Source organism: Electrophorus electricus, chromosome 9 (assembly GCF_041902795.1).
Source record: "Electrophorus electricus isolate QZ-2024a chromosome 9, ASM4190279v1, whole genome shotgun sequence".
NCBI lineage: Eukaryota > Metazoa > Chordata > Actinopteri > Gymnotiformes > Gymnotidae > Electrophorus > Electrophorus electricus.
Window position 1 is genome coordinate 20,630,516 of NC_137505.1, and position 27,682 is coordinate 20,658,197.

A 27,682-nucleotide genomic window follows, 5' to 3' on the forward strand; every position below is an offset into this window, starting at 1 on the left:
TTTTTTTTTTTTTTTTTTTTTTTTTTTTACTTTGTCCTTTTTATTGTTTAGTTTATTTTATAGTCATCAGCCACACCTAAGAGCGTATGGATCCAGAACAGGGATAGATGGTGTGTGGCGTGTAGTGATGTCATGTGGCCCCGAACAGGGCTAGCCAGGTCTCCACAACCGAGCTGCCGATGTAGCAGCTGCTCTAATTCGGTTGGGTTATGTAATGACCTTAATGAAGGCTTCCTGCCCTGGGGCTGCAGCACGGCTGCAGGCTAATTAGACACGGGGAGAGGGGGAAGGCCTGCCCGCAGATGTACACACACACACACACACACACACTGAGCCTTACTGTTTTCCTCTCGCTCCCACCCCTTGGTAGATACATTTGCCTTTCCAACGCATGGCAACTTGTGCACTATAGTTTTAAAGATGCTAAGTTGACAAGTCCTACTACACCTGCTTGCGTGTCATATGTATTTGTGTCTTTTGCTTTCTTTTTTCTCAGAGCCAGTTCAAGTTTGTGTGCGAGGCCATTCTCAAGGTCTATGAGCAAGGGCTACTGAGAGCAGTGAAGCCCACAGCGCCCAAGGCCGACCTTTCCAGACAGAGCCCTGGATCCTGCTCTACTTGAGGATATTCAGGGCCTTGAAAAAGTGTTGCACCGCAGATGCCCCCACATACAAGGAAAGATCTTAGATTTGAATGTTTTCCGGTGGTTCCAATGGCAAAGCTTTGCACATTTGTCATAACAAAAGAAGAGAAATTTGGAATTTCCAACAGTAATACAAATACCAAGCTGAAGTTGTATCACTATTATTATTTTTATTTATTTTTATTTTTTTTAGATGGTGTGCAATGCCTTTTAGATCTTTGAAGAAAAAAAAAAAAACACCATTTAGGGCAGATTCGGACCGTTAGGCAACGTAATAAGGGTGTTCGGTACTGCATAGTTTTTCAAGGCACCGCGCAAAACCCCAGGAAACACACCAAAAGCAATGGAGAAGAAAAAAAAAACAAAAACTGTTGAGCCAGAAACATAACCTACATAGGACATAAGCACTGTTGCACTTTATGCTGGCAAATGGACTATTTGCCAAGCTTCAAGGAGAGGGAGGGGAAAAACAAGACAAAAACAAAACAAAATCCAATAAAGTTGAATTTGGTACTTGTAGGGACTTTTTCTTCTGAGTGTCCAGGGTTTGAAAAAGTATATAAAAATGTATGTTGAACATGAAAATAATGGAGTTTGCTGTAGTGCCATATGTGAGTATAGAAAGGCAGTCCTGATTGAGGGAGTGAGAAAGAGTTGTGTTGGGTGTTTTTTTTTTTTTGTTTGTTTGTTGTTGTTGTTTTAATTATTAAATATGTGCTCGCCTTGCTAATGGGAATAGAATAAAAATGGAGATGCACCCAGTGGAAATGCACTCAAGGCCTGGGTGCCTGTGTGGCAGATGAACAAATGTATTTTTTTTTAAGGGTATTTATTGTGCTTTAGTTTTAATGCCGAGCCCTATCCGTTGAACAAAAATGCATTTTATAAATTGATTTGTGTTACTTATTCATTAAGAGAATAATAGTACTTTAGCTGGATGTTGTTAGCACCCCATAACCCCACCCCTATTGTGGTGGTTTGGTTTGTTGTTTTTTGTTTTTTTTTGGGGGGGGGGGGGGGGGGGTTGGTTGGTTTGGGGCTTTTTTTTTGTTGTTGTTTTTTTTTTTGATGGGGGTACAGGTGACAGTTTTTATTTATTAATTTCTTTGTTTTTATTGAAATCCATGCGATTGCCAAGAAACCTAGAGCACTTTGAGTTGCTGTGTGTGCGTGTGCGTGTGTCCATAACCCTAAGTGACCATGCTTGCTGTCTTTTTTTTTTTTTTTAAGCTTTTTTTTTTTGCTTGACTTAATTGAGTGTTGGGATGGGATCATCACACGTCACTGAGCAACTTTTACAAGACTTTGTGCACAGTACTTACGTAACTGGATCTTTAGTTCTATAGTACGGGGGGAAAGGGGGTTTGTCATGGACATGCATCAGTGTTTACATTTGTGCCTCTTCAAGTTACAGGTAGTTCACATGGTCTAATCGCTACAGCTGCGATCACTGATCTTTTATCAGTCTGAATAGGCCCACAAAAACTGCTTTTTGGGGATTTTTCACATTTTACAGCTACTTAACAGAGCTGTTATGCTGATGGAAAAACCTGATTTGTCGTCTTGACGACAGCATGTCCAGAATTCATTATGCATTCACACTGCCACTGAACCTTCTTCGAATGCCTCAGCTCAAAAAGACAAATTGGCTATCATCATACAAGCTGTACTTTTATAGAAAAAGTTCTATTGACATTTGCCAGACATATCGTTTATGCCTACAAATCTTGAATACATTTAAGTTTATTCATGAGGCCCCCTTTAAAAGTTTCGTATGCAATAGCTTTGTAAAAGACAGGAGACAGGAATTGAACATTCTCTTGAAATAAACTGTTTCCACTTAAAAGCTCATCTTCTGTCAAGGGGTGTAGTTGACTCTTCTTGCTGCAGGCAATTTTGTATGTGTGCATTTTTTTATATAGAAATTACTTTATACATACAACTATATTGTAAAGTTGGTGCATTACATGCTAAATCGAACATCATGGGTATAGGCCCTGGGGTTTTTTTTTGTTGTTGTTGTTTTTTTGGTTTTTTTTGTCAGCCCCCCCCCCCCCCCCCATGTGTTGGTTTTGTACAAGGGGTGTTTTTATACACACACACACACACACACACACACACACACATATGTATGTATGTATGTATGTGTGTGTGTACGTATGTGTATAATCTGACCTTTCCATTTCTGGTCTGTAGCTAGGAGATCACATATGTTCCTGGGTTTTGATCGTGCTGTCAGCACGGCTCAGTGGGTGACACTCTTGTGCATATGCAGCACAGCATCTAACTATGCCGAGCCTGCATGACGGTGAAATCATTGCCAAGCCTATTACCCAACACTGCACAAACAGAGAAAGGGGACTGTGTGCACGAGCGTACACGCGCATGAGCGGGTGTTCTGGCTTGCTCTGCTAGTACTGTATGTTTGTGTATTTATGATGCGGCCATTTGTGGTGTTTGTGTTGTGGTGGAAATGTATGCGTGCCTCGTCATGACCTTTCCCAGACCCTGGCCTTAGGCGATTCAGCAAAATGATTCAGTGCGGTGTATGCTTCAGGATAGCAAGTTGACTTGTTCTGTTAACTGTTTCTTGTGTTTTCTTAGCCTAGCCTAATTATAGAGAGCCTGATTCAAACTAAATATGCTAATATATATTTGTACACAACAATCAGCAATTTATGAGCTTTACCTACATCAAAAAGCCCATGTCCCATTCCGTCAGCTATTTCACACGCCCTGTTCAGCATGCTGCATTTTCAGGTTCATCATTTCTTACTGAGGAAACCGCTGGACAATAAGAAACAATTTTGGACTTGCGAGTCTTGTGAACCCTGCACAGCTCTGCAGAACATGAAATGTTACATGTTAGTTCTGTTGCATATTCCTCTAATAGTACTGGAAATTAGTCCATGGTCAAGCTTGAGCCCTAGTAGTGGGTACCGTATGCATAATAGAAATGTGGGTTTTTGCTTGAGAATCAGGCATTTTAGGGACATGAGTTAAGGGGAAGGATTAATATCTCTCTCCTCCTGAACACCCAAGCAAAACCCATCCAGCATAAAAATTCAGGTTTTGATATGTTGAGGCAAATGGAAAACTGAGCAATTTTTGAAAAATTAAATGTTTCATGCCTTGTGAAAAAGGACAGCACTTTCCACCAGAGAAGTTCATGAAAGCTCCTCAGACATACATAATGAAACATTTATAAAGTCTTGTTGACATTATATTTTTTTGTTCCCTATGGACACCTGTAAGAAAGAAAACTTGTGCCAATTGTTGAATTTTGTAAATATTCTGGACAGTGTGAATACAATATTGTATATTAAAAAATCTTTTAAATAAAAGGAATGTGATGTTACATTCAATTTTTTTTTTTTTACTTTGCCAAGGACGTAATGTTTAAGTAGATAGGATAGTCTTTCCCTTCCTTTCCCCCACTGACTTACTCTAATCATTTGTTTAACTGCTTTCACTACATTTTCCCCCCAGATTGGCCTCCCTTATTCATGGGATGCTTTTACACTCCATAGACCTCCATTCATCTTTCAAATTCCTCTTAACTGACCGATTTCACCAACCACCAAACTCAGTGTGAACTACATAGAAAGGTAACTATATTCCTTCCCTTGTCTTTTTGGTTTTTCATCTTTATAAAGGCTTTCATTGCTCCTACTGCTCCTTCTGCTTTAAAGCTCAAGCCATTAAATGTGGAATGTAACTTCAGGCTATTCTCCAGTGTTTTCCTCCGTTTTCACACACTGACTTCGGTGGGGCGTCCAGGGTTTCTCCTTCTCGTTGCATCCAACTCTGGCACCCCCTGCTGGCAAAGGCAATAACAGGAGGTTCCCAACACATTTGTTATGCGTTTAGAAATCAGTGGCATCATAATGAGTGAAGAGGGGAAAAACTGGCTTGAGGTCACGTAGTAAGAGTACGATCTCAAACGCTCTCTTTGCCTCTCGGGGTTATCACATTGCACGGGACTGCCTAAGGCTATATGAGCGTCTTATTTTATGCCAAGTGTTTATATAACTTCTCTTTAGTTTGTAGTCAGTAAACACTCTTCCCCACCTGTGCGTCCCTGTATCATTTGGGAATTTCTGCTTCCTACAGGTGGTAAAATCCTCAAAAAACCCAGTGGGTGGCACTGTTGTAAAAACCAGCAATTGCCTAGAAATGCCTGGCCAGCTGTGTAAAGGGAGGTGACAGACAAAAATGGGGAGAGATTATGGCACAATTCTTGATGCACAGTGACATTTCATTAAATAACGTTTTGTTGCATATGGCTTGCCTTACTATTTCTTTACCAATTTCAGATAATGCTACAGACGTTTACACAAACGATTTATAGTCTACATTGCTTTTTAATGTTAATATCCTTGTTTGTGTTTATAACACTTTATTTAGTGTTCATCTGTCAGATTACAAAATATTCATTAATGAAATAAAGAATGAATACTTCAAAACTTTGAGGTGATGTTACAGTTTATTTGATATAAGACTGCAAATATAAACCTTAATTTATGTCCATGTGCATTAAGGCTAGAGGACATTTCTTACAGTTCAGTGTCTGACTGAATAGGATATTCTGAGAGGAAGAAAAAAAAGTATTATACCATTAAACAAATTCCAGTTTAGGTGTAACAAATCCATGCCAATTGAAAGTATAGCTAAGGCCGTATCTGCCAGCTCCTCTTAGCTCAGTTATAAACCAACCATGTCTTTGCTGACTGGGTAGTCTTGGGATAAAAAGATTTGTGCATTGTAGTCACCAATCCAGTCCAACATCAGCAACTCACTGCTTTTCCATTCAGTTTTATGATGGAGTCGTCAGGGGGGAAATAACATTGTGCCTCATCACAGAAATGGGTTAGTTATGTGACTGGAAACCTTCAGCATATAGACACTAATCAAAACAAGGCGATATGCAGCCATTAAACATTCCACTACCTAAATATTACATCCAAATGTGGTTTGCATGTAAATTCTGGCCCTTTAAATGTAAATCCACTCTTAGGGATGTAGGTCAACGTCATTTCCTGAGGGAAAAACACCCTCCTAACGCTACATGGGAAATTAGCTCGCGTTTGTATTTCTTGTTGGAGGAACACCGCATTAAGGAGGGCTTACGCGATGGGCATGGGTAATGCAAAACACAAGGCTGGTTTCTGATTAGTTCCGAAGTGCAAGGACTATCTGCACTGGGATCGTACTGGGATCGGACTGGGATCGGGAGAAGCCACTGGTACGTGCCGCTTTGTCTCGGGACTCCGGATCAACAAGTGGAGTCGCCACAGCCATGCAGCCTGCACATGCAATCCGCAAATCTAACCATCTGTTTGAGCTATGTGGCGTTTGTAAATGTGCATGTTTGTTGTAAACAAACAGGTAATGATAATGTAAGCAAGTGGATAGTTGCATTTGGAGTTTGCATGAATTCTGGCAGTTGTCAGCTGTATTTGCAGTCGGATAGGTCGCATGATGGATCGCTGAACAGCAACAGGCTTTTTGGGGTTTTTTTTTTGGTTTTTTTTTGGGTTTTTTTTTTTTTTTAAAGTTGGAAACGCAAGTGCCGTCGTTGGAGAGAATTTGGCAGATTGCTACCTGCATCCTAATCTTTAACTTCCTTACAATTCCTTAGAAACGCTACAACGGCGTGGCTTCCTCCTCCTGAACACCCACCAGTTACTTTTGTGCCTTAACCAGCTGACGCTGAATGGGTAGTGTCCTGTAGTGTCCTGCTGTTTAAAGCCACTGAGACCCGTCTTATTCCTCTTCACAGGGAGTTCACACGGTTCACCGACCATGCTCAGCTTTCTCCGCCGGACTCTGGGCCGGCGGTCCGTCCGCAGGCAGGCGGAGAAAGCCCGACACCGGGAGGCCCAGCGCGCAAACACGCACATCCCTGCGGCTGGAGACGCCAAGTCCGTCATTACCTGCCGAGTGGCGCTGCTGGACGGCACAGACGTTAGTGTCGACTTACCGGTATGGATATATGAAGACTCTAAAATAGCAGTTTTTCAGATGAGTAGTGTACCTTTTTCAGGCTGTGTTAGTTCTTCAGAAGATTCATTTTAATAATAATTTGTTGTTAGGTTATTTTTTATGGTAAGAGCTCTTGCAATGCCAGTTGGGTTGCGTTTGTTTCGTGACTAATACTGTAATTATGAAACGCTTTCGTGTTGCCCTCCCAGTTTTGCGCAAGTATTGTGGCCTCTGCAGTTCCAGCTTATTATTTAAGGGCCTTGTTAAAAATTCTTGGACTTCTGGCCAGGAGGCTGCAGCGAATGACAGAGTTAACAGGAGTTTGACCAACTGAAGCCTCTGTCGAGGATTAATTTTCCACAGTAGGCCACTGAACTTTCCCTGCACATGCTTTTCATGATGTGTCTTGTAGACAGACGATTGTCCTGCTTATTCTGGACTTTACAAAGGTAAAGTTCCATCATTTTAGCGTGGCTTGTATACTCCAAACTGAGGCTGGATTAGGTTTAGTAGTCAAGGTCAGTGCTGCTTCACCAAGCTCTGGAGTGGTATACTCTAAGTGTATAAACTGAGTTTATATAAGAAAAGTGCAGATTAGCCAGAAAGAGGAAATTTATAGCAAAGTATATGGCTGGAGATTAAAAAAATAAAAAAAATCATTTAAAAATAATTTTATGAGGAAACTAACCCAAAATTAGCTCACAATCCCTGAAAACTCAGTTCACTTTCCAAACCCCTCATATTACAGTTGTAATTCTGGTGATTTCCATCTGCAAATGTTTGACGGATATGAAAAATGTGAAAGTCTTAATCAAATTCCTTGGAAGTTGATCTGCCCAGAAGTGGTTTGGCCGTACAGGCTTTTTATCTGGACTGGTTCTGCATGCTGTTTGGGTTCTTTCCAGTTCACATAGGTGGAGGATGGAAGGCCATACTGGTGCCAGTGAGCTCCAGTGTTAATGACTAACAGAATCAGGCTGGAATCACTTGGCTGTGACGTGACCGGCACACGTCGCACCACGTTCCAATCAATTGCGGCCTCGCGATCTGCTGCAGACAGGCTCACTCCTCTCAGTCTCCTGCGGGGTTTACTGGGAGCAGGGAGTTAGGCTGCCACCTCAGGCCACTTCTGCAGGGCCTCAGCCTGGGCTGGCATGCCCAGGGTGGGCACCATTTGGTTTCTTGATGGAAGCGTGTGGGGGAGTTGAAGCGGTGCGGGGACATGCAGAGCAATCCTCGGCTAAGGGCAGAGCAATCGCTAAAGGCATTTCACTGCCAGTTATACTGTGCAAATAAACTTTGAACTTTGATGCTTCATATCCCTCACGTGAACCGGGAGGATTATTACGCTCCTGAATGTGTTTTTGCAATAACAATCTTTTTTTTTCTCCCCCCCCCCATAATTTTTATGGCTTGGTAAGATTGTTCTTGTTTCTTGTGATCGTTTATTCCTAATGTGGGGTATAGCAGAATAAAAGCTTCGAAGACTGAAGTTTTTCAGCAGTTCAGAGAGCTTCGCGTATGTGTATCTGTCCGAGGGTATGCCTGCATCCTTAAGCATTGATGATCCTAGGCTAGGTGTTGGGTGTTATACACACTCTCTCCTTTTAATGAGGGCTAACTGCTCCAGGCTGCACCCACCCAAGGCCTGCGGGGGTTTTTTCTGACCGCACTCTGAGAGGTGTCCACGGAGATGTTTGCCTGTTGGCTTGCAGGCTGGAAGGGGCCCGCATTGAAATCGAATATGCGTGTCTCGTTTCGGTCTGGTTTCAGCTGGCATCATAATCAGCCTGGGCTTGCTTTGTTCTCACCTCAGACGCACGTTCTAAATTCCGCACTGCTCCCATCGTTATCAGCAAAGTGCTGAACGATTAGCGGATGCACCAGGGATACATGACTAATGGTTGCAGGAATGTTTACCAAAAGTGTCCCGTGCGGGTGAGAAAAGTAAATAAAAGCATCGAGGGGCGTCGGTGTGGTCACTGTTGCCTCCTTTTCTGTTTAGAGTCTAAAATGGTTCATGCATACATGTCTCAGAACTAGCGCATTTCCTGTAAATATTCTGTTACTTTGAATGCAAGCCATTATGGGAGCTAGCAGAAGGCCCCTGCATGAATCTGGGTTATTTGGCCTATCAATCAAAACTCCCATATTTTATTTGAGGCGGAGATTTATACTAAATCCTATGTTTTCTGTTATATGTGGGCTGTTTTACATACACCATTCGCTCATGTTGATGGTCTTATTATATCACAGTCTCTTTCACAGTTTGAAATCAGTAGACTAATGTTTTCCATGTGGTATCTAATTTGTTAGAGTTTAATAACTGCTGCTGAAATTTCTATCTGTCTAAATGTCTTGTCTACCTGTTGTTAAGACACATACTACAGAAACTGACAATAGGGAAGAAAGATTCATCTTATGGAGTTGAGCATGATTTTTCAGGCCTGTATTGTCGTTATTTCAAGTACTTGTTAGACTGAAATTTCTAAATCCAGACAGATACAGAATCAAGGGGTCCATTTCTACTTGACTTGTCCAGAAAAAAAACAAAACAAAACAAAGCATTTGAATCAGCTCGCCGACCAATGAATCGTACTTGTCAACAATCCAACAATTCATACCTTTAGAGCTCACTAGTTGAACTTGCCATTACACCTTAATAAATCCCATCAGGGCAGCATTTACTGAGAGAGAGCATGCATTTCTTCAGGCCAGAGATAAGCAACTCAGAAGCAAAAAAAAAAGACCACGTTTCCACGGGATACCATGAAAATACTCTGAGTCTCTCTCTCTGCGGCCGAGCCCTGTCTGCCGTCACTTCACAACATGCCCAGGATTCACTGCCTTGGCGTCCCATCCGTCACCAGACGTGGACCCCGGCCCGTGCGGCAGAGGCCCCAGTGTTCGCGGGCCTCCGTGCCGAGGGCCGTATTTCTTCATCCCCTCTCGCGTCCCTCCCGACGAAGGGAGCCAGCAGGACGCCCTCTGCGCTGCACTGCGAGCCTCAACGCTCGCCGCAGTGCACAATGGGCCCTTTGTGTGCATCCCCAGGATCCTTCTAGGGAGGTGCAATTAATCGTTTGCAGTTATTCACAATATCAGGCACAGAAGTTCACATTGTTAATAAACAACAGCAAATAAATGTTCTGTACGTAAGTTGATTGATGAATCAAGGCATTTGTGTATTTCAACAAGCAACATTTAAATCTACTGCAGATAATTTTTTTAAAATGTCAGATTAAGGGTTGCTTTTTATAACTGCATTTCAAAGCATATCCCGAATGCTGTCTGTTTTGTGGAGCTTTCTGTTTTTTTTTTGGGGGGGGGAATGCTTATTAAGACTCCACTTTGGCATTTTCTAAATCATGAAAGCAATGTTAGGTGTGGAACTAATGAAGAATGTGCATTTGGTTCAGTGAGCAGTGGTAGCTCAGTGGTTAAGGTAGTTGACTTGTAATCGCAAGGTTGCTGGTTCAAGCCCCTCCACTGTCAAGTTGCCACAACCCTGAGCAAGACCCTTAACCCTCAATTGCTCAAGCTGTACCCAGTCATAATTGTAAGCCGCTTTGGATAAAAGCGTCAGCTAAATGCCATAAATACAATACAAGCAAAATATCATATGACTGTTGTATTGTTCTGCATTGTGCTTTGTGGTCAGACATTGGTCTCCAACACTATGATGCACATTCCCTTTGGTTCTGCTAGAGGTCGCAGGTCAGGGCCTAGCTTTTGTTTTGATGAGGCTATAGGCTGTGACTCACTTGTCTGAGGAGAAGTTTCAGTTGAGATCCCAGTTCAAAGGTGCCATAGCAGTCGCTAACGTCCTTCCTGTAACTCTGAAATGGATGTGTCATACTGTGGGGTGGTGCTACTCTTCTCCTGAACCTGCCCTGCTCTGCTGTGAAAAATGAGAAGCTTTGACCTGTTAAGTAGCATTTGCTTCTGAACAATCACTGATGGGTGGAAATTTTAATGGAGGACGAATATCCTTTTTTTTTTTCAAATCAAAGCTTAGAGTATTAGTTTTCAGACCTGAGTTATTTACGTAGCCACATGCATGTTTAGAAAGCAGCTAGGTGCTATTTTCAGCGCATTCATTCATAAATAAATGCCTTTTGGCTTCAAATCACCACTCTGCTGGGCTCAAAGTTCCTGGGCAGTGTGGGCATCCTTCTCGGTCACACCCTGCCACTTTAATGTAGCTTTAATAAACAGTGTAAAAATGCTAACTTGATTATTCTGTTGAACTCTTGCAAATTCATATTCTTTTCTCCTCATACTCAGTCTGTCTAAAAATGTGCACACACACATTTACTAGACTGCTTGTGCAATGTAGGTTATTTGTGTAGTATAAAACACCCCGTTTTAAGACCATGAGTGACTTTTGGTTTGACGCTGATTAGAATAGTAAGCGATGCCCGGGTCTTCAGAATTCTGAAGCTGGCTCGTATCTCGGCAGAAAAAAGCCAAAGGTGAGGAGCTGTTTGACCAGATCATGTATCACCTGGACATCGTTGAGAAGGATTACTTTGGTCTACGCTTCATGGACTCCGCACAAGTGCCGGTAAGACCAGCGGCTGAGATGTATGAAAACGCCTGAATTTTGTCTCTTCCTTTTTTAGGTCAGATTTGGATTTGTTCATCTGTTGGTGGTGTGTTCGTGTGTGTGTGTGTGTTTGTGTTTGTCATCAGCGGTCATACCTTCTGCTGACCGACTTTTTAACTTAAAGCTTTCCTTTGGGACCTATAATGCGATAGCTTGCCTGTTGGAAGGCCTGAGATGTCGTATGACCATTAGACTCCTTTGTGTCTGTATATATTTACTGAATCGGTAGTCCTCTCCTTGGTTGGAGAAGACTGAGCCAGAGCGAGGTTATGTGGAATGTTATGTGCATGTTATGCGGAAGGGAAGGAGAGAGCGAGAGAGGGAGAGAGGAATGTGGGAGAGAAGAGAGCGAAGCCTTTTATTCTTAAATCCCCCCCACGCACACTTGTCACGGCCTTCAAATAGACAAACCTAGAAGGAGAGCAAGGAATCTGTGTGTGTGTGTGTTCGTGTTCCTTCCAAGTTGTAGTGAGTTCTTAAAGGCTAATTCAGACCTTTTTTTAAGTTCTTGAACAGTCTGCAATATCAAAGGTGAATATTTCCTTTGTGAAATAGGACATTATTTTTGAAATACCATATTCAGAATGTAATCTATTTGCACTTACAGTGACTTAAACTGGTTTTGAAATGTAATTTTCTTATCTTTTCAGCACTGGCTGGATGTCACAAAAAGCATTAAAAAGCAAGTCAAAAGTACGTTTTCTCAGCTCATTGCGGTAAAATGTTTCAAGAAAAATTATTCTTCTTTCCTGCATTCCACTCACTTCATGTTCATTTGGTTAGTAGAAATGGGTCGGAATAAATCTGAAAATGAAGGGGTTTCTGGCATAAATGTCTCCTTTGGGGCAAAAAAAGCAGAAGTCTTAAGGTCTTAACGTCTTCTGCTGATTTCATGTATTTATTTCAGTCGGACCTCCATACTGTCTCCACATGCGGGTCAAGTTCTATTCCTCAGAGCCCAACAACCTACACGAGGAACTAACGAGGTCAGTTAACCCGCGAAACACACACTTCGCGTGGCGACGTGCATTTCCAGACGAAGGAGGCTGCCAACCTTACCACCTGACCGCTTGCCTTACAGGTACCTGTTTGTACTGCAGCTGAAACAGGACGTCCTCACTGGCAAGTAAGGGAACACATTCAAGGTGCTGGAGGAATATCCTCTATAACATGCCGCACGCTGTCCCCATTTCCCAGGCACAGCTGTTTATTTGGACAGCCTCAGTTCTGTGCATTATGAACACTGGTTTGAAACGGTATTCTCGTAGTAATTTGTTGCAGTTTTATGCATGTACTGATGCTAACAGTAAGAACACTGGGTAGATTATATTTTGAGACTGGAATGGAATTATTTAGATAAGAAGATTTAGTGCTTTTGTCTGTTCACAGTACACGGTGTTGGTATCATCTGGGATCCCTTAACATTGTGCTGTATCTCCAAACCCCTTAGCAGCCACTATTGACTTCATTAGAAACTCTCAAATGCGGTTCGTTCTGGTTTTAGCCATAACAAACAGACCTCAAGTGCTTCAACACCGTGCAAACTGCATTCTAAATGCACATGCTAATATATGTTTGTCATTTGCTTATTCTAAAAAAGGTTCTGCTAGCACTAGGTTAGCAGGCCACTGGGACGCGCGGTTGTCGTGCCGCGTTTGTAAACAAGCTTCTCTTTCCCGTGGACATGAAGCTGACTAACCTCTGTCCTGCTTGGGCCCAGGTTGGACTGCCCCTTCGACACGGCCGTGCAGCTGGCAGCCTGCTCTCTGCAGGGTGAGTGGAGGCCCTGCGTGGCCACGCCGGCGCTCATCAGCTGGGCCCCTCCGTCACTGGCATGTGAAAAGCCCCTCCCCCTTTGGCAAAACGTGTTTTGCCTTTTGCAGGTCGATGGGGCGGTTTATAATGAAACCACCCTGGGCAGAAACATTATTGCTCATTTGTAGACTCCACTAATCCCAAACTGCAGACTGAATGTGTCAGTGTCTGGATTAAGTGCTGCATAACAGTGGTAAGCCTCCACTGGGGATCGTTTGAAATAATTTGCTATGAAAATTAATGAATAATTAATGCTAATATAATAAGCGGAAGATATTCTAAAATGAGATTTTTTTTATTTTTTTATTTTTTTGCCTTCTATTCATTTCCTTTTTCTCTCTTCCTGTTTTGCCTTGCGCTCTCTGTCTCTCTCACTGTCTGTCTGCGGTCTCCAGCCCTTTTCTGTGGGGTAAATGCCCAGCTCATTAGTGGAGGCTTACAGCAGGGCCCCTTAATCCAGTACCTTCGCTCTCTGTCCTGGCACGCTGCACTCCATGGCCCTGCGCGCCTGCTGCGTAGCACTGCGTGCTTTGGCTTTGGTGGGCAAAACCTAGAGACACGCAGTTTAAAAAGTCGTGCCTAATTCATAACGCGCCGTGCATGTCTTTGACCTCCAGATGGCTACGTTTGTCATTTTATGGCATTAAAGGAAGGAGCCCATTAACTGAAATGCTCAGGCAAAACCTGTTTTAGAATCTCATTTACCTTTTTGTATTGTATTAGAGTATAGCACCTGATTTCCTAAACTGAAACACTAACAGAAATGTTTAGCCAGAAAATGGGCAATGAAAGCAATTTATTATGTAGGTCATTACTGTCAGGGGTTACGATGATTATTTGGTGATTATTTGCAGTTCTGCTTCAAGGTTTATAGGTCCTGGCCAGGTCCAGTTTAGATTTTCTTTGTCAAGCACATTAGAGCTGTGGTCTCCACCATGGCATCCAGGTTGAATGCACTACCTCTTCTGTGGTTCACCTTTGAACTCTTGGCACCCCCCCCCCCCCCCTCAGCTGAGCTGGGCGACTGCGACCCTTCAGAGCACAATCTCGAACTGGTTTCGGAGTTCCGTTTTGTCCCGGAGCAAACAGAGGAGATGGAGGAAGCTATCTTCAGCGCTTGGAAGGAGTGCAGGTATGTACGGCGGAGATCAGACCAGAGAACAAAACCAGGGCTCTGGGAGAGGGAGCGAAACCGGGAATCGCGCACGGATCGAGTGCGGATGTCTTACGTAAGCCATCGCCTCGGTGGTGCTGCTGAAGGACTGTCAAGTTCAGTGCACATGAGTTATAAACACTCATTCCACACACAGCAGTGTGTAATCAACAACACATGTAGCATGTATGTACACCACTGTCTTTTTGGACATATAGCATAAAGGATTGTATTGTTAAGACAGAGTAATCCTTTATGAATTGTGACTTCAGGTTAAAGGTTCGTTATTTCATGCATGAAATGTTTGTTAAAATGTAATAAGTGTATTATTATATATTGTTATTACTAAGGTGTTTATTGCTAGGCCAACATGACATGAAATCACAACATTAGTAATTGAATTCATGTGTAGGTGCTCTTTTTTGTAGTGTCCACATTGTCCTCTCAGAGAAAAGTACATTATGATAGTTAAGTCCCAAAAAGGAATAGTTAGGAGGCATATATATGCAGGAACTCTGTTCCTAATTACCTTTTCTCTGTTCTCGCTGTCTTGCAGGGGCCAGATGCCAGCCCAGGCTGAGATAAACTATCTCAACAAAGCCAAGTGGCTAGAGATGTATGGCGTGGACATGCACATGGTCAAGGTAGGTGAACACTTCTCTGTAAATACTGTGTTCAGCAAATAAAACAAAGGCATGTACCAGACAGGAGTGGGTTTCCTGGGGCTCGGCCTGGTCCGCGTAACATCCCGACACGCGTCATTTCCTTCTGCTGCAATCCCCTCCAGGCCCGTGACGGGAATGAGTACAGTTTGGGACTGACCCCTACCGGAGTGCTCGTGTTCGAGGGGGAAACCAAAATCGGCCTGTTCTTCTGGTACGATGGCCCTGTTCTCTCAGGCAGAGAAGAGTAGGCCTGGGGGAACGGACAACCATGGCCCACTTCCTGCATATGTTAGATGGTTTTGGGTGATTTTTTAAAAATATTTTTTGTATTTTTGTTTTTTGTCTGTAAGGGTTTAAACTATCTAGCTTAAGGTGTTTAAGCTGTAAGGTGGTAGTACCAGTTTTTTGTTGTGTTTTTTTTGTTTGTTTTTTTTTTGGTTTTTTTTGCGTTGTAGCTGGGCACACGAGGGAGATTGTGATTGTGATTGTTTTCTTGCTTCCCGCAGGCCCAAGATCACACGGTTGGACTTCAAGAAGAGCAAGCTAACCCTGGTGGTGGTGGAGGATGACGAGCAGGTAACAGCAGACACGCCCCCATTCCCGCTTTCGCTCCGACATGCACGTCTGTTCCTGGGAGCAGCAGGGATATCATGTCCCTCCAACCTTGGACGCGACGCCCCGGAGCTTGTAATGCTCCCTTTCCACCTCTCCACAGTTATCCCCACAGTCCTTCCTTAAGCCAGGACGCGGCTGTCCTGCATCATTGGATACCGCCAGTGTTGGGTAGAGGGTATGCATGGAAACGCTCCACCATGAGCTGTGCGTGTCCAGCACAATAGTCCCTTTTGGTCACTATATTCTTCCAGGTCCACCTGGGTTCTGAAGTCACCATGCAGCCCTTTATTGTCCACGGCGTCAAGAGCCAAAGGCGTGCAGAGTGAGTCAAACGTCTGGGCTCTGGAAAGCCCAGTGTCGATCAAAGCCAACTTGAAAGAGACTGTTTCTTCTCTGTTAATGCATCCAATTAAAGGGCTTAAAGTACAATGGGTGCATCCAGGGAAGGTGTTTGCATATGTAAGTTTGTGTGTGTGTGTGTGTGTGTGTGTGTGTGTGTGCGCGTGCGCCTATCCAATGATGAGTGGCTCATGTGTCATGTTGACTCTGGTGCTGCGTGCATGTGTGTGTAGCCTGAGGAAGGACAGTGGTTTATTACCTCCTGCTTTCAGGCATCACTACACTGAAGACCGCAAACCCATATACCACTAGTCAAGAACCTGTTAGCAATATATAATAATATAAAAAAAAGAAATAAATGTTCATGAGCATTTTGAGCAAATACATCACTCTTGTATTGAATCACTTCCTTGCGCTCTATGGTGCTTTCGAAAAAGGTTTAATCTAACCTACAGGGGGAAAATAAACAGTGTTCCTCCTTCCTTGGCACTCGCGGCTGTTGCTGGAGGGAATGATTCCCCGCGCGCGTGCGGCTCTGACCGCACGTCTGCTGTGTTACAGGGGAAGGAACAGGAGCACACGTTCGTGTTCCGCATGGACCACCCGAAGGCCTGCAAGCACCTCTGGAAGTGCGCCGTGGAGCACCACGCCTTCTTCCGCCTGCGCGGCCCCGTCCAGAAGGGCTCCGCCCACTCCAGCTTCATCCGCATGGGCTCCCGCTTCAGATACAGGTGAGCGGGGAGACGCCGTGCCGCTAGGCACGCCGTCCGGACCCACGGAAATCGAGCGCCACGTGCCAAACTGGCTTGTTTTGAAGCTGATGTAAATGGCTAGCACTGTGTCTCGCCGACTGACTGCGCTGATTTCTTAACCACGCAGTACTGGCCCGGCGCGGTGGAGCAGAGCCCAGAATATGCGTCAGTCATGCTGCTGAAGGGTCTCCTCCTCTCAGATCTTACCGTGGTTTGGAAAGGGCGCAATTCATCATTCAGTCAGGGGAAAATGTCCAAGCCACTTTTACGTTTGGCCACTTTTCTGTGGGCTTAGGGAACTAGGTGTTAATTTTCGTTCATTACTTTTTAGAACATTCATTACTATAATTTTTTTTCCCCGAACAGTTATATAACAGAGTTTTTTTTTTATTTAGTTTTTTTTTTAAATGTACTACTTATGACTAATATCTAAGTTTCTCAATCCTTGCATTGCCCTGTTGTTTCAGTGTATGTTATTAGTTTAGCACATCAGTAAGGAACGGGGCTTCCCCAGGGTTTAGACTAGTGGTGTCTTTTTACATTTCTGCTCTCATCAGAGAACAAAACAGCACACTTGTTGTCATATTGGTTGGAATGTCCCCTTGCTTGCCTCTCTCTCTCTCTCTCTCTCCTTCTCTCTCTCTCTCTCTCTCTCTCTCTCTCTCTCTCTCTCTCTCCTTCTCTCTCTCTCTCTCCTTCTCTCTCTCTCTCTCTCTCTCTCTCCTTCTCTCCCTCCCTCTCTCTCTCTCTCTCTCTCTCTCTCTCTCTCTCCTTCTCTCTCTCTCTCTCTCCTTCTCCCCCTCTCTCTCTCTCTCTCCCTCCCTCCGTGTGTGTGTGCGCGCGCAGTGGTATTTGTTTCTTATCTCCAGCTGCCATCCTCTTGCTTTGACACAGCGCTGTCAGATGTCCACTGGGCCAGCACTCTTTTTACCTCCCCCCCCCTCCCCTTCATTCATATTTGCCTGTTACGGTTTTAAAATGCACTCTTAAGGGTATACACACAAATCTCCAATTACACAAACAAATTTTGCATATAAAATCACCGTTATTGTTGAATGAGTTTCCTGTGCTCTTTGCAGTGGAAAGACAGAGTACCAGACCACGAAAGCGAACAAAGCCAGAAGGTCGGCCTCGTTCGAGAGGCGACCCAGCCGACGCTACTCCAGGAGGACCCTGCAGAACCGAGGTGACTGAAGATACCCCCCCAGGATAGAAACCTTTACCTGAACCGTTAGCTCAACCTTCTACTGTACTGGGTCATTGAGCAGTAATGCCACTGGTCATCTCTCTTCACAGGTGGCCCTAAATCCCTAGAGTAAGTATGTCTAATTCTTTTACTGGGTTTATTGTGCAGTGTTTAATATGGGAGCTTCTGCAGTGACCTCTGAAGCTGTACTAGTATGATGACTGAAGTGTGTGTGTGTGTGTGTGTGTGTGGGGTGGAGGGTCCAGTTACTTGCTGAGAAGCTTATGTTTTGTGCTACCAAAGCCCTGTTGTGTTCATAAAGGCCACTTTAGTACACTTACCCAGAGCTTTCTGTAGTGAGCTTGTATTCGGATCGAATACCAGACATGATTTGTAAGTACTGTGTGAGGCTAACCATGTCTGACACCCTCCTTATTATACTGAAGTGCAGTATAAACATTTCTAACTAACGGGTCTGTTCCATTCGGTTTTAATGAATTAGAATATTTCTATTTTGCATTTTGTCACTGCTGTCGCATTCATTTGGGCATATTTGCACATTCAGTGGAAATGATTTGAGCAGTTCATTGTGGAAAAAATAGCTAAATGAGAGGTCTTTTAGATTCCAAAGTTCTGAACTCCTAAGTCAGTGGTTTCTTATCCAGCGAGTCTGAGTGCTGGAAAGTAGTAGCGGTGTGTAGAGATCAGTTACAGCCGACACCCACGAGTCACTGAGCAAGACTTCAGAACAAGACTTCAAAACCTAACCCACTAAGAGGGACTAAACTTGAGTAGAGCGACTTTCTGTCTCGTATTCTGATGCTGGCAGACACTGAATGTAAGAACGTGGCTTTGTGCAGAAGATGAGGGGGGCCGAGGAGCACGGTGTGGGGGAGTCTGCTATCGCATTACCTCGTCACAAAGCAGACACTCAACCTCAGCTCGGTTCATCCAGACCGAAGCAAGGTCTATAGCCAGGCTTCACGTGCTCAGGAGTTCAGTGTGTTGCTGCTCATAATGTCTGTTGCATTTCTCCTCTCTCCAGGATGCACAATAATGGAGTAAGTCCCAGTAAAGAGACACAGGTACTAAACCGTCAAATGTTTCATCTAAGAATGGCACTCAGTTGGATTCCTTTTGTTATTTAATCTTAAGGTGCAACATATCTGGTTATTAACTACTAAACTACATCTTACCTTTCAGATGTAGTCGATGTCTTAAATTATTTTAGGCTTACATGCCTCTCAGATTAAGAATTAGGCTGCTGGAAGAATAATTTGAAACTTTTGCCTAACTGGGCGTTCCATGTTGACGTGTAAAGATTACAAGGCTATCCAAGTGGCTTCATTTGTAGCTGCCTGGCTTTGCCGATGCATCATTGCCATCCAGTAGCATTTGTTATGCATCTAAGCCTGACCACCCCCCTACGCAGCTGGCCCATTCTCGACCTCCCTGGTCTGTTGTCCGTGGACCGCCCTTGGCCCAGAGCCCCTTAGAAGTCGAAGTTCTCCCCAGGAGCCCAGGTGGCAGCCAGTCGGAAAGGCGAAGGTGAGTCAAATGCGATTTTAATGTACTAAGACAAATAAGCTGGGTCATCTTTGGCCATCCTTTCGCTCCAGGGGTCCTGGCTGGCCGGCTATGTGCAGTACTTCCTTCAGGCAGCTAGTGGGCTATGTGGTGGGAGTGGTTTTGGTGCTGTGGGGGCTTGTGATTGGTGGTGAGAGCAATACAACTTTGAGCAGAGGGTGATTTTTCACGGGAAAACCTCCCTGCTGCAGTGGCAAGCATGGACATCTTTCTCTTCCTCATGCACCCTCTCTCTCTATCTTTCTCTGTCTCCCACTCTTGCTCACTCTCCATCCTCTCATTCTCTCTTCCCCTTAAGGCAGCTTTTGGTTTTACTGTACTATGAAACGCTTGTGCCTAAACTTCCTGCAATATTGAAAAGTAATGAAGTTGGGCCGTTGCATTAGCGCTGTGTGTGCATGCCTGTATGAAGCCCAGAGATGAGCGTGGATGTTTTTATCTCTCATGAATTTTTATCCTGATTCCTGGTGTGTTGTTTTGGGGGGGTGGGTTCTTTTATTAAAACTGTTGTTGTTTTTGTTGTTGTTGTTGTTGTTGTTTGTTCTAGTCTGATGTTCTGAAAGCATGTGGCCTTTTCATAAGGTGAGGTATGTACTCTTACGGCTCGCGCTGTGATTGAATTGTGGGTGAGCTCTCATGATTGGCTTGGGATCAGTTGGCCCTCTTCTAGCTGAGCGAATCAACTTCTACAGCACTGTCTTGCTGTGCTTCCAAATCAAGCCAATCAACAGACACGACAGACTTGTCAAATGTCCACAGTGCTGTGGGGTAAACCAACAGTTCGCACTGATTCTCTTCTCTCTCTTCCACGATTTATAAGCCTTGGGTCTTTCTGGTCTGGATATCAAAATTATTTATTTATTTTTTACCCTTTCAAATCTTAAACGGGCCAATGCTAACCTGTAACTGTCTCCTCTGTGATTGCTCGACTAATAGACTGATGTACTTGCTGTCAAGAGCAACTTCCATGGACACACACACCATCGACGGTTCGGGATCTTGCTAGCTTCAGGGGCTGACTGAAGTGGAGCAGTTGACAATCACAACACAAAAAAAAAAAAAACATTTATTCATATATAATGCTGAACAGCTATATGACACATTTTTGAGTCAACATGCATTTAATGAAGTTTAAAGAAAATTTTAATCAGAAAGATTTCTGCAAGTTAGGGCAGATGAGATGATCTACAGAGCCTGGGTCAGATCTAATTGCCATCTCTTTAATTACTCCAAGAGCTTTACTGTGTTTGCCCACTCATGCATATGATACCTTTTCCTGAAATGGTATATATAATTACATTTAGACCTCAGGGTCTTACAGAGTAGCTCCCATTTATGATTACACAAAATTAGGCCTATTTTCCCAAAGAAGAATAAGGTTTGTAAGATGAAGATAGAGGACTTTGAAATTTTTTTTTTTTTAGCAGAATTTTAAAAATGCTTTTGTCTTTTTCTCACACACACACACACACACACACACAAAATACTAATAATAAATAATAATAAACAGTACGCTTCGGCATTTTTCTTTTTTGGTCATAGAATGATGAATCGTCATGTTAAAAAAATGTCTAACCTTAATAAGGGGTGTGAGACAAGTTAATATCTTAATTTATTCAGAGTTTAATGGGGATGTTAAACTAATGAATGACATGAAGTGTTCATGAATGTCAAATTATGTTGACCACTAAAGGGTCTTTGAACCTTAGACTCTGGCCAAGTATAACATGCCTGTGTTTCACAGAGACAACAAGGCGCTTTAGCAAGCTGCTCTGGACATCTGCTAAATTGTGTACATGCAAAACGAAGCATTACAGTATAAAGTCCTTTACAAAGAACTATTCTGCACTTACATTGTAGAGTTTTTCTAACTGTATATTTGAATTCCATTGTTACTCATCATGTCTTTAATTAAATGTTTAAAAAGTAGACCTTTCCTAATTTCAGCAAAAATGTATATAAACAACAATTTACAATAATAACAAAAGGGTTATCCACTATAATCCACCCTAACAGCAACATTGCTATCACCAAAGTCTCGGACGTCATTCTTAATTTTCCCAGCCTGAAAAACCCAATTTTCTCGCAGAATAGAATTTAAAGCAAACGAAGTAGACTTTGCATGCAGGCTTCTGACCTGTGTGTGTGTGTGTGTGTGTGTGTGTGTGTGTGTGGTGGAGGGTCCAGTTACTTGCTGAGAAGCTTATGTTTTGTGCTACCAAAGCCCTGTTGTGTGTGTGTGTGAGAGACAGTAAGTGCACATTTTTTACCAAAGACATTCATCATCACTGACAGAGAACAGTTGAGCAGAGCTCCTTGAGACCAAAGCAAAGGGCAGAGCTTGTAAGTGAAACCGTATGGAAGAAGTTGAGTGCATCAGTGCAGATGACCGCGTCAGCTTACTGAAATAAAGCAGGGCTGGGGGGGAGGTTCGGACCTCCTCCTCGGTCAGCTCTTCTTCATCTCACTGAGGTTTGGGGAAAAACTACCCTTACCGGCCTGACTGCGCTGGTGGACGTGTGCGGTAAAGCACAGTTAGCACTAATGCATTCCGCTTTAGCATCATCTCTGTAGGTTCCCCTCTGTTCTGTGTGTTTCTGAGCATGCACGGTTGAAAACGAATCTCCTCCCACTCTTCTTAAACTAACCCAGCGCATCATTCAAGGAACACTCCATGCAAGTATTTTTAGTGGTTTGCTTCAATTGTTTTATGCCTCTGAACTTATTTGCTCTGACGTCTCATCAGGCTGATCAACATCTCCACCCTTCTGACCTGTGACCTCTGCTCCCTTTTCCCTTGACCTCTTGTTCCTAAATAACTGGGATCTCTTCTTTCGACAAGAACCATGTCGATATTAAGAACGTAGTTTCTCGGCGCGTTATTGATGATGAAGCATGTTTATCGGGGCGGCTGCAGCCTGGTCTCGCGTCGGTTTTGCAAGTACAGAAATTCGGAGACTGTTAAACATTTAGAGTTTGTGCCGAGATGAATCGGTCAATTTTTCCTCGAGCGCTTTGGAACGAGGAAAACACTGGTGTGGATGCGTGGACGCAGCACCCAGGCCAGGCATTTGAGTCCATTCAGCTGTGTTCCATCACGTAGTGGGAGTGTTGGTCTCTTATGCCACAGATCACAGTGGACCAGAGTGCGTAGAGGTAAATGAGACATGGAAGCTGTTTTTTAACACCTTTTTGCTGCCTCCCTGATAAGCTGCTGAAATTTCAGACGGGCATAGCTACATGTCGGATCACGACCAGTGCCAGGCGTGTAAAGAAAGCGTCCTTAATCCGAGTCTCTCGACTGTTTTGTGTTCCAATCCCCCTCATTTGCTCCAGAGTCCCTCCTCCTCCGTTCAAGTGTTGTCTCTTACCCACACTCCCCTGACTGTTCTGCATTCCACTCTCCTAACTACAGCCCTCAGCTCCTCCGAAAAACCCTCCCACTCGGGCAGCCTGCCTCCGCCCTGGGAACCCGCCTCTGCCCCACCCACCCCTGCATTCTTTGGCTGCGGCTCCGCCCCCAGACTGTGCTGGGACGAAGGGCGTACCAGAGTGAAACCACCTGAGCTTGAGCCTAGTCTTGCTGTAACCACAGAAACTGCTTTAAAAAAAAAAAGAATTAAAAAAACCTCCACCCTTCCTTTGCTCCTGTGACTGAAACTAGCCAGAGCAAAGTTGCGTGAGTGTACAAGTAATCGAACAAATGTCTCCCATAAGCCAGCTGGGAAACGCCCACCTGTTGTAAACAGCTCACTGAAGCGCTGGGCTCACGGCCTTTTACTGAAGACGTGAATGAGCAACAATACATCTCTTTCCTGAAATTATGCTAAATGCTAATATTTTATCATCGTTATGGTTAACTCTGTCTTGCCTTAAATGTTGTAGTATGAGGTAACTCCTGGAAGCATAGATTTTAAATTTTTTTTTTTTTTAATGGTATCCTTTTGCCATTTCAGTTCATCTATATTTTCACTGAATCCCTGTTGAATCGGAGTGGCAGGAACACAGAACAAGTTTTTGAGTGTGTTGTGTTTTTGCATGGGGTTGAGTTGTTTTGGGGGTTTTTTTGTCCTGAAAGCTTGTACCAGATTCATGTGTTCCTTCCCTGTATGCTGACTCCCTCCTTACACAACTTTACCAGAAAACACTGTGTCTGCCTTCTGTTACATATAAAGTGTGAACAAAAGATTTTCTCAATTTCACTTCGCTTTTACTTCACTTTTCCTAGTGGATACCAATAAAAGTGCATTGATGTGTTTGGATTACATTTTATTTTGGGGGGGAAAAATGTTTTATACACAGCAGTCAAAACCTGAGAAGAACACAATGTGGAAGCATGAAGAAGGCAGTGAGCTTTTCAGCTATAACGTACAGTATGTTCTTCTTAATGAGGAGAGTAGATCTGGGAAGCGTCTTGCTTTGACTCTGATATGAGGTTGCAGTAATTCAGTAATGACTTGTATGAAAGTCATAACTGCAGCTTCAGTGTATTAGAAGTTAATTATATATTCTTTTTTGACCATGTAGTTTATTAAACTCTTACATCATCAAAAAAGATTCGGGGCACTGTCACATTGTATAGATGGGCGAGGTGCTGTCTATTCTGAGCTGAATATCACTAAATGGTGACATTTAAACCGCTACCAAAGTTCAGTCTCCTTCTAGCCATGTGTGGAATGTGAGTGACCTCCCTCCCTCCTGAGTGCACCCTATCACACAAGGGTAGGAAGGCTTTTGTGGTGGGAGAGCAGGGTGTTTTAAGGAGAAGCCTCCTTGAGTTTCCTTTCTCTTACATTACTGCAGTGTGTTTGTGTGGGTGTGGGCTTTGGTTTAACCAAGCCGTGTGTGCGGGTGTGGTCAGACAGGCATGCATTTCTGTTATGTAATGTTCCAGTTGTTTTTTGTTCGTCTGTTAGAAGTGTGTATTATTGGATTTCGTCTCTCTCCACGGGCCATTTAAAATCACACTGAGTCCACTACTAGTTAACTTCTTGTAGTAGTAACATGGTATTTCTAACATGTTGATTTAATGGACGTTACACATTCATGTTAAATAACATTTATATTGAGCTTTTTAACTTTTGTCAGTAGTTATTTATGGAATCCAGTTATGAAGTTTGGTGTTTATTAATGATGAAACTTCTATTCCGTTTAAGATCTTGCAAGAACTAGTTACATCATGCGGGTTGTACTGGTGCACTAACACCAATGCTGCGTATGATTTGGTCAACTGTTTAACTCTTGGAAATGCTGTTTTTCTATGAAGAATGGAATATAATTGTTTAAATTTTATTTTCCTGGAAAGAAGATTTGTGTATGTTATGCCAGTATTCCTTGCCTTGGTGTTCTACAAAAACACCAAAGACACCTACATATTAAACTTTACACTGCCTGGAGTTTTAAGTAGTAGCAGGTTTTCCTTATTTTGGTAATGCTCAGGTTTTGAAAAAAATCATGCATACTATTCCTTCATCATACATACTCAAACAAAAAAATCATTCTCAGACAACAATCATACATACTATTCTTAACACTTTAGCCAAACTTAGACTACAAGGAGCAGCAGTATACTTAACGTCATCCCTGGAGTTTTACCGTGGGGACCCCACTGTAGTATCTTTGCTCATCCCACTGTGAGGGATCTTTGCTCGTTAGACATGGTGTGCCAGACTGCAGGTAAGTGGAGACCAGATCCATGGACCAAAGTGAATTCTACTGCAGAAGCCATCAAGTACCGGCTCGGTTCTTGTTCTGCCTTACCCGCTGCCCTCCCACCCACCCAGCACACCTGGTGCGGCAGACCTGCCGGAGACGTGCGTGGACGAGGTAGTCCGGATGCCTGTCTCCATGGCAATGGCAAGTTTGTCAGAGGAAGCGGGCCCCGGGCCTGCCCCCATCAACATCGCAGAAAGCCTCTCTCTCGTGGGTGAGTCAGGCAAGTGCATGCACGCGCGCGCACACACACACACACACACACACACACACTTTTTTTATAACATTTATATTTTTAAATATGTATTTATAGAAATGTGTACATGTATAACATTTTATTAGTTACAGAATTACATGATTGCATAATCATAATTTGCTGACTGACAGAACACCGACAAGAAAATGCAATAAAGGGAAAGTTTACATCATGCAGATGAAAAACTGCATGTTGAGCAAACAGACCCTTCGGTAGTTTAGACCCTGCTGGGTGCAGATGGAAGCAGAACCTCTGGCCGTACTGGGAGCTTTGCTCTCGCGGTCTAGTCACCTTATGTCTTACCAACTTCACTTAAATGTAAACGGTGGTTGCCCCAGAGTAAGGCATGCTAAGTGCACGTGCACGTGCATGGTTCATGGGTCACGCTGAGTCTGGGCCCTGCTCCCTTCTTCCCAGAGGCCGCTGCTCGCCTGAAGCGGTTGGAGTTGGAGAGTGTGCCAGCTTCCAGTCCTACCCGCTCCAACGTCAACGTCAACATGAACAACCAGGTAGGTGCAGCCACTCGGAAGAGTAGGGTACGTGGACTCTGTCCCCACACGCACACCCAAACCCTCGGATACACACACACATGCTCACACCTCACGCTTCACAGAGCACAAAACCTGGTAAACGGCACTCACGCAACCCTCTGTTCCTCCGTCTCCGGCCCGCCACACACGGATGGCGGGTGTGCGGAGTTCTGCGTGGTGGTCGTTTACACTCAGAGGGGTCAGGAAGCATGTCTGCACAGGCACGACACAGTAGAAGGGCATGATCACCGTCATCTGTGTCGGACACTCGACTGCACACACACGCAGACACACTACAGTCAGGCCACACTGTACATTACGTACGAATGAAATGATTTGCCCTGCCTTAGTCAGCGATGAATTGTTACACATGAGTCTGTGTCATACATCACACTGTATACAGTCTAACTCTTGAATCCACGATGTGTGTGTGTGTGTGTGTGTGTGTGTGTCTGCGCTTGTGTTCAGGAGGACGTGCTGAAGCTTTCGGAGAAGGGTCTGAACAGTGTGGGCAGCAGTCCCATCCTGACCCATCTGAAGGCTGCTGACCAGCTCAAAAGCAATGTCCTGAAGGCCCAGGCAGATGCTGAGCTGCGGGTGAATTGCACCCCCCCACTAACACTCTCCCCTCTTGCACAGGCTGCCCCCGGCAACGGCACTTCAACAACCTGTGTCCCATGCCAGTCTGAGGGTTTGCTTTTAAACGGCAGCATGTTCTAATGCTGAAGAGTAAATCGTTTTTTTTATTTTTATTTTTAATGGATCTAATGCTGGCTTGTCTGCTCAGAACACGAAAGAACAGGCCCTGCTGTCTGGGGAGAAGAACTGTAACCTGCAGGATGCAGCAGCCAGGTGAGACTCTGGGCTAACTGAGAAGGGAAAGAGTTTGTTTTTGTTTTTCTTTGAAATGGGAAAAGGAGCTTTTGTTTGGACTATAAACAAACAATTAGACAGTGAAGTGAATTTTAACATTCCTGTAGTTTTAGCATGCAGTTAGTAACATGCAGTTGTGAAGCTCATTGGTTGTTAAGAATATTCATCCGGTCTTTCCCTGATTCAGCACGGAGGGTGGGGGGGGTGGGTTGCTTTAGGACTTCATAAGGGATTATTAGATGGTGCAGACTCCTACAAGCATGTGGTTGCTGTGGGTCCTTCGGATTATCGTTGCGTATTTCTGTGTTATATGACTGATTATATCTCAGTCATGCTTGTGGACTGATTAGTTAGGAATGCACTGAAGTGTCCTTGCTTTTGTAGAATGCTTAATGCTTCACAGATGAGCATTTCTAATTAAACAAAAAAAATTAATAATCACTACCGTGAACGTTGCCATGAATGCACTAAAGCCATTGGCTATTTTTATTGAGCCCTCAAGTCCTGTACTGTTTAATCTAATAGTCTTACATTCCTGGCATTGCTGTTACTCATTTGTAGTTATTATTGTTATTACTTAGAATTATCTAATCTCTTTCCTCACCCTCCCCCAGGTTAATGGGGCGTGGCGGGCGTACAGACAGCACCTCATCCCCGACGGTGGGCGGGCGCGCCGAGCCGCAGGAGGCCAGGCAGCCGCTCAGGCAGCCCCCCCTGGGGGCGTGCTCCATGAGGTAAGGCCCTGTACATGGCACTCGCGCTCTGTGGGAGAAGGAACGGTTTGAGTGTGGATTTGATTGCAGGAGCATGTGGAATTCTCCAAGTACAGTGACTGACTTCAGATGGATGACTTGACTGTGCAGGAGTAATGACATTTGGGAAGTCTGAATATGCAGGGAGGAAGGTTGTAAGGCTTCATTTCAAACACCACCTGTGAATGCTATACATGACCCACTTCATAA

The 27,682-nt window shown here is 43.9% G+C and overlaps 2 protein-coding genes across 11 annotated transcripts in view; both read left to right on the forward strand.

The window, feature by feature from the left end:
- Positions 1 to 4,001, forward strand: part of ptpn4a (protein tyrosine phosphatase non-receptor type 4a) — a 33,366-nt gene extending 29,365 nt beyond the window's left edge. For all 6 annotated transcript variants that reach the window (XM_027032999.3, XM_035522897.2, XM_027032987.3 and 3 more), the window contains one exon: positions 497 to 4,001. In XM_027032999.3, the coding sequence (XP_026888800.2) occupies positions 497 to 622 (126 nt within the window). In that variant the 3' untranslated portion in view covers positions 623 to 4,001. The remainder of the gene's footprint in view (positions 1 to 496) is intronic.
- Positions 4,002 to 5,671: 1,670 nt separating this feature from the next.
- Positions 5,672 to 27,682, forward strand: part of epb41l5 (erythrocyte membrane protein band 4.1 like 5) — a 29,019-nt gene continuing 7,008 nt past the window's right edge. For 3 of the 5 annotated variants that reach the window (XM_035522814.2, XM_035522815.2, XM_035522818.2), the window contains exons 1-21: positions 5,673 to 5,888; positions 6,426 to 6,628; positions 11,091 to 11,195; positions 11,888 to 11,930; positions 12,145 to 12,223; positions 12,319 to 12,363; positions 12,958 to 13,010; positions 14,064 to 14,184; positions 14,762 to 14,849; positions 14,993 to 15,081; positions 15,377 to 15,446; positions 16,386 to 16,555; positions 17,656 to 17,762; positions 17,873 to 17,891; positions 18,808 to 18,847; positions 19,195 to 19,310; positions 25,133 to 25,284; positions 25,735 to 25,826; positions 26,316 to 26,444; positions 26,635 to 26,699; positions 27,335 to 27,454. In XM_035522814.2, the coding sequence (XP_035378707.1) occupies positions 6,449 to 6,628; positions 11,091 to 11,195; positions 11,888 to 11,930; positions 12,145 to 12,223; positions 12,319 to 12,363; positions 12,958 to 13,010; positions 14,064 to 14,184; positions 14,762 to 14,849; positions 14,993 to 15,081; positions 15,377 to 15,446; positions 16,386 to 16,555; positions 17,656 to 17,762; positions 17,873 to 17,891; positions 18,808 to 18,847; positions 19,195 to 19,310; positions 25,133 to 25,284; positions 25,735 to 25,826; positions 26,316 to 26,444; positions 26,635 to 26,699; positions 27,335 to 27,454 (1,883 nt within the window). In that variant the 5' untranslated portion in view covers positions 5,673 to 5,888; positions 6,426 to 6,448. Of the gene's footprint in view, positions 5,889 to 6,425; positions 6,629 to 11,090; positions 11,196 to 11,887; positions 11,931 to 12,144; positions 12,224 to 12,318; positions 12,364 to 12,957; positions 13,011 to 14,063; positions 14,185 to 14,761; positions 14,850 to 14,992; positions 15,082 to 15,376; positions 15,447 to 16,385; positions 16,556 to 17,655; positions 17,763 to 17,872; positions 17,892 to 18,807; positions 18,848 to 19,194; positions 19,311 to 25,132; positions 25,285 to 25,734; positions 25,827 to 26,315; positions 26,445 to 26,634; positions 26,700 to 27,334; positions 27,455 to 27,682 lie in introns of all 5 variants that reach the window. The other 2 variants (XM_035522817.2, XM_035522816.2) reach the window with 2 other exon arrangements.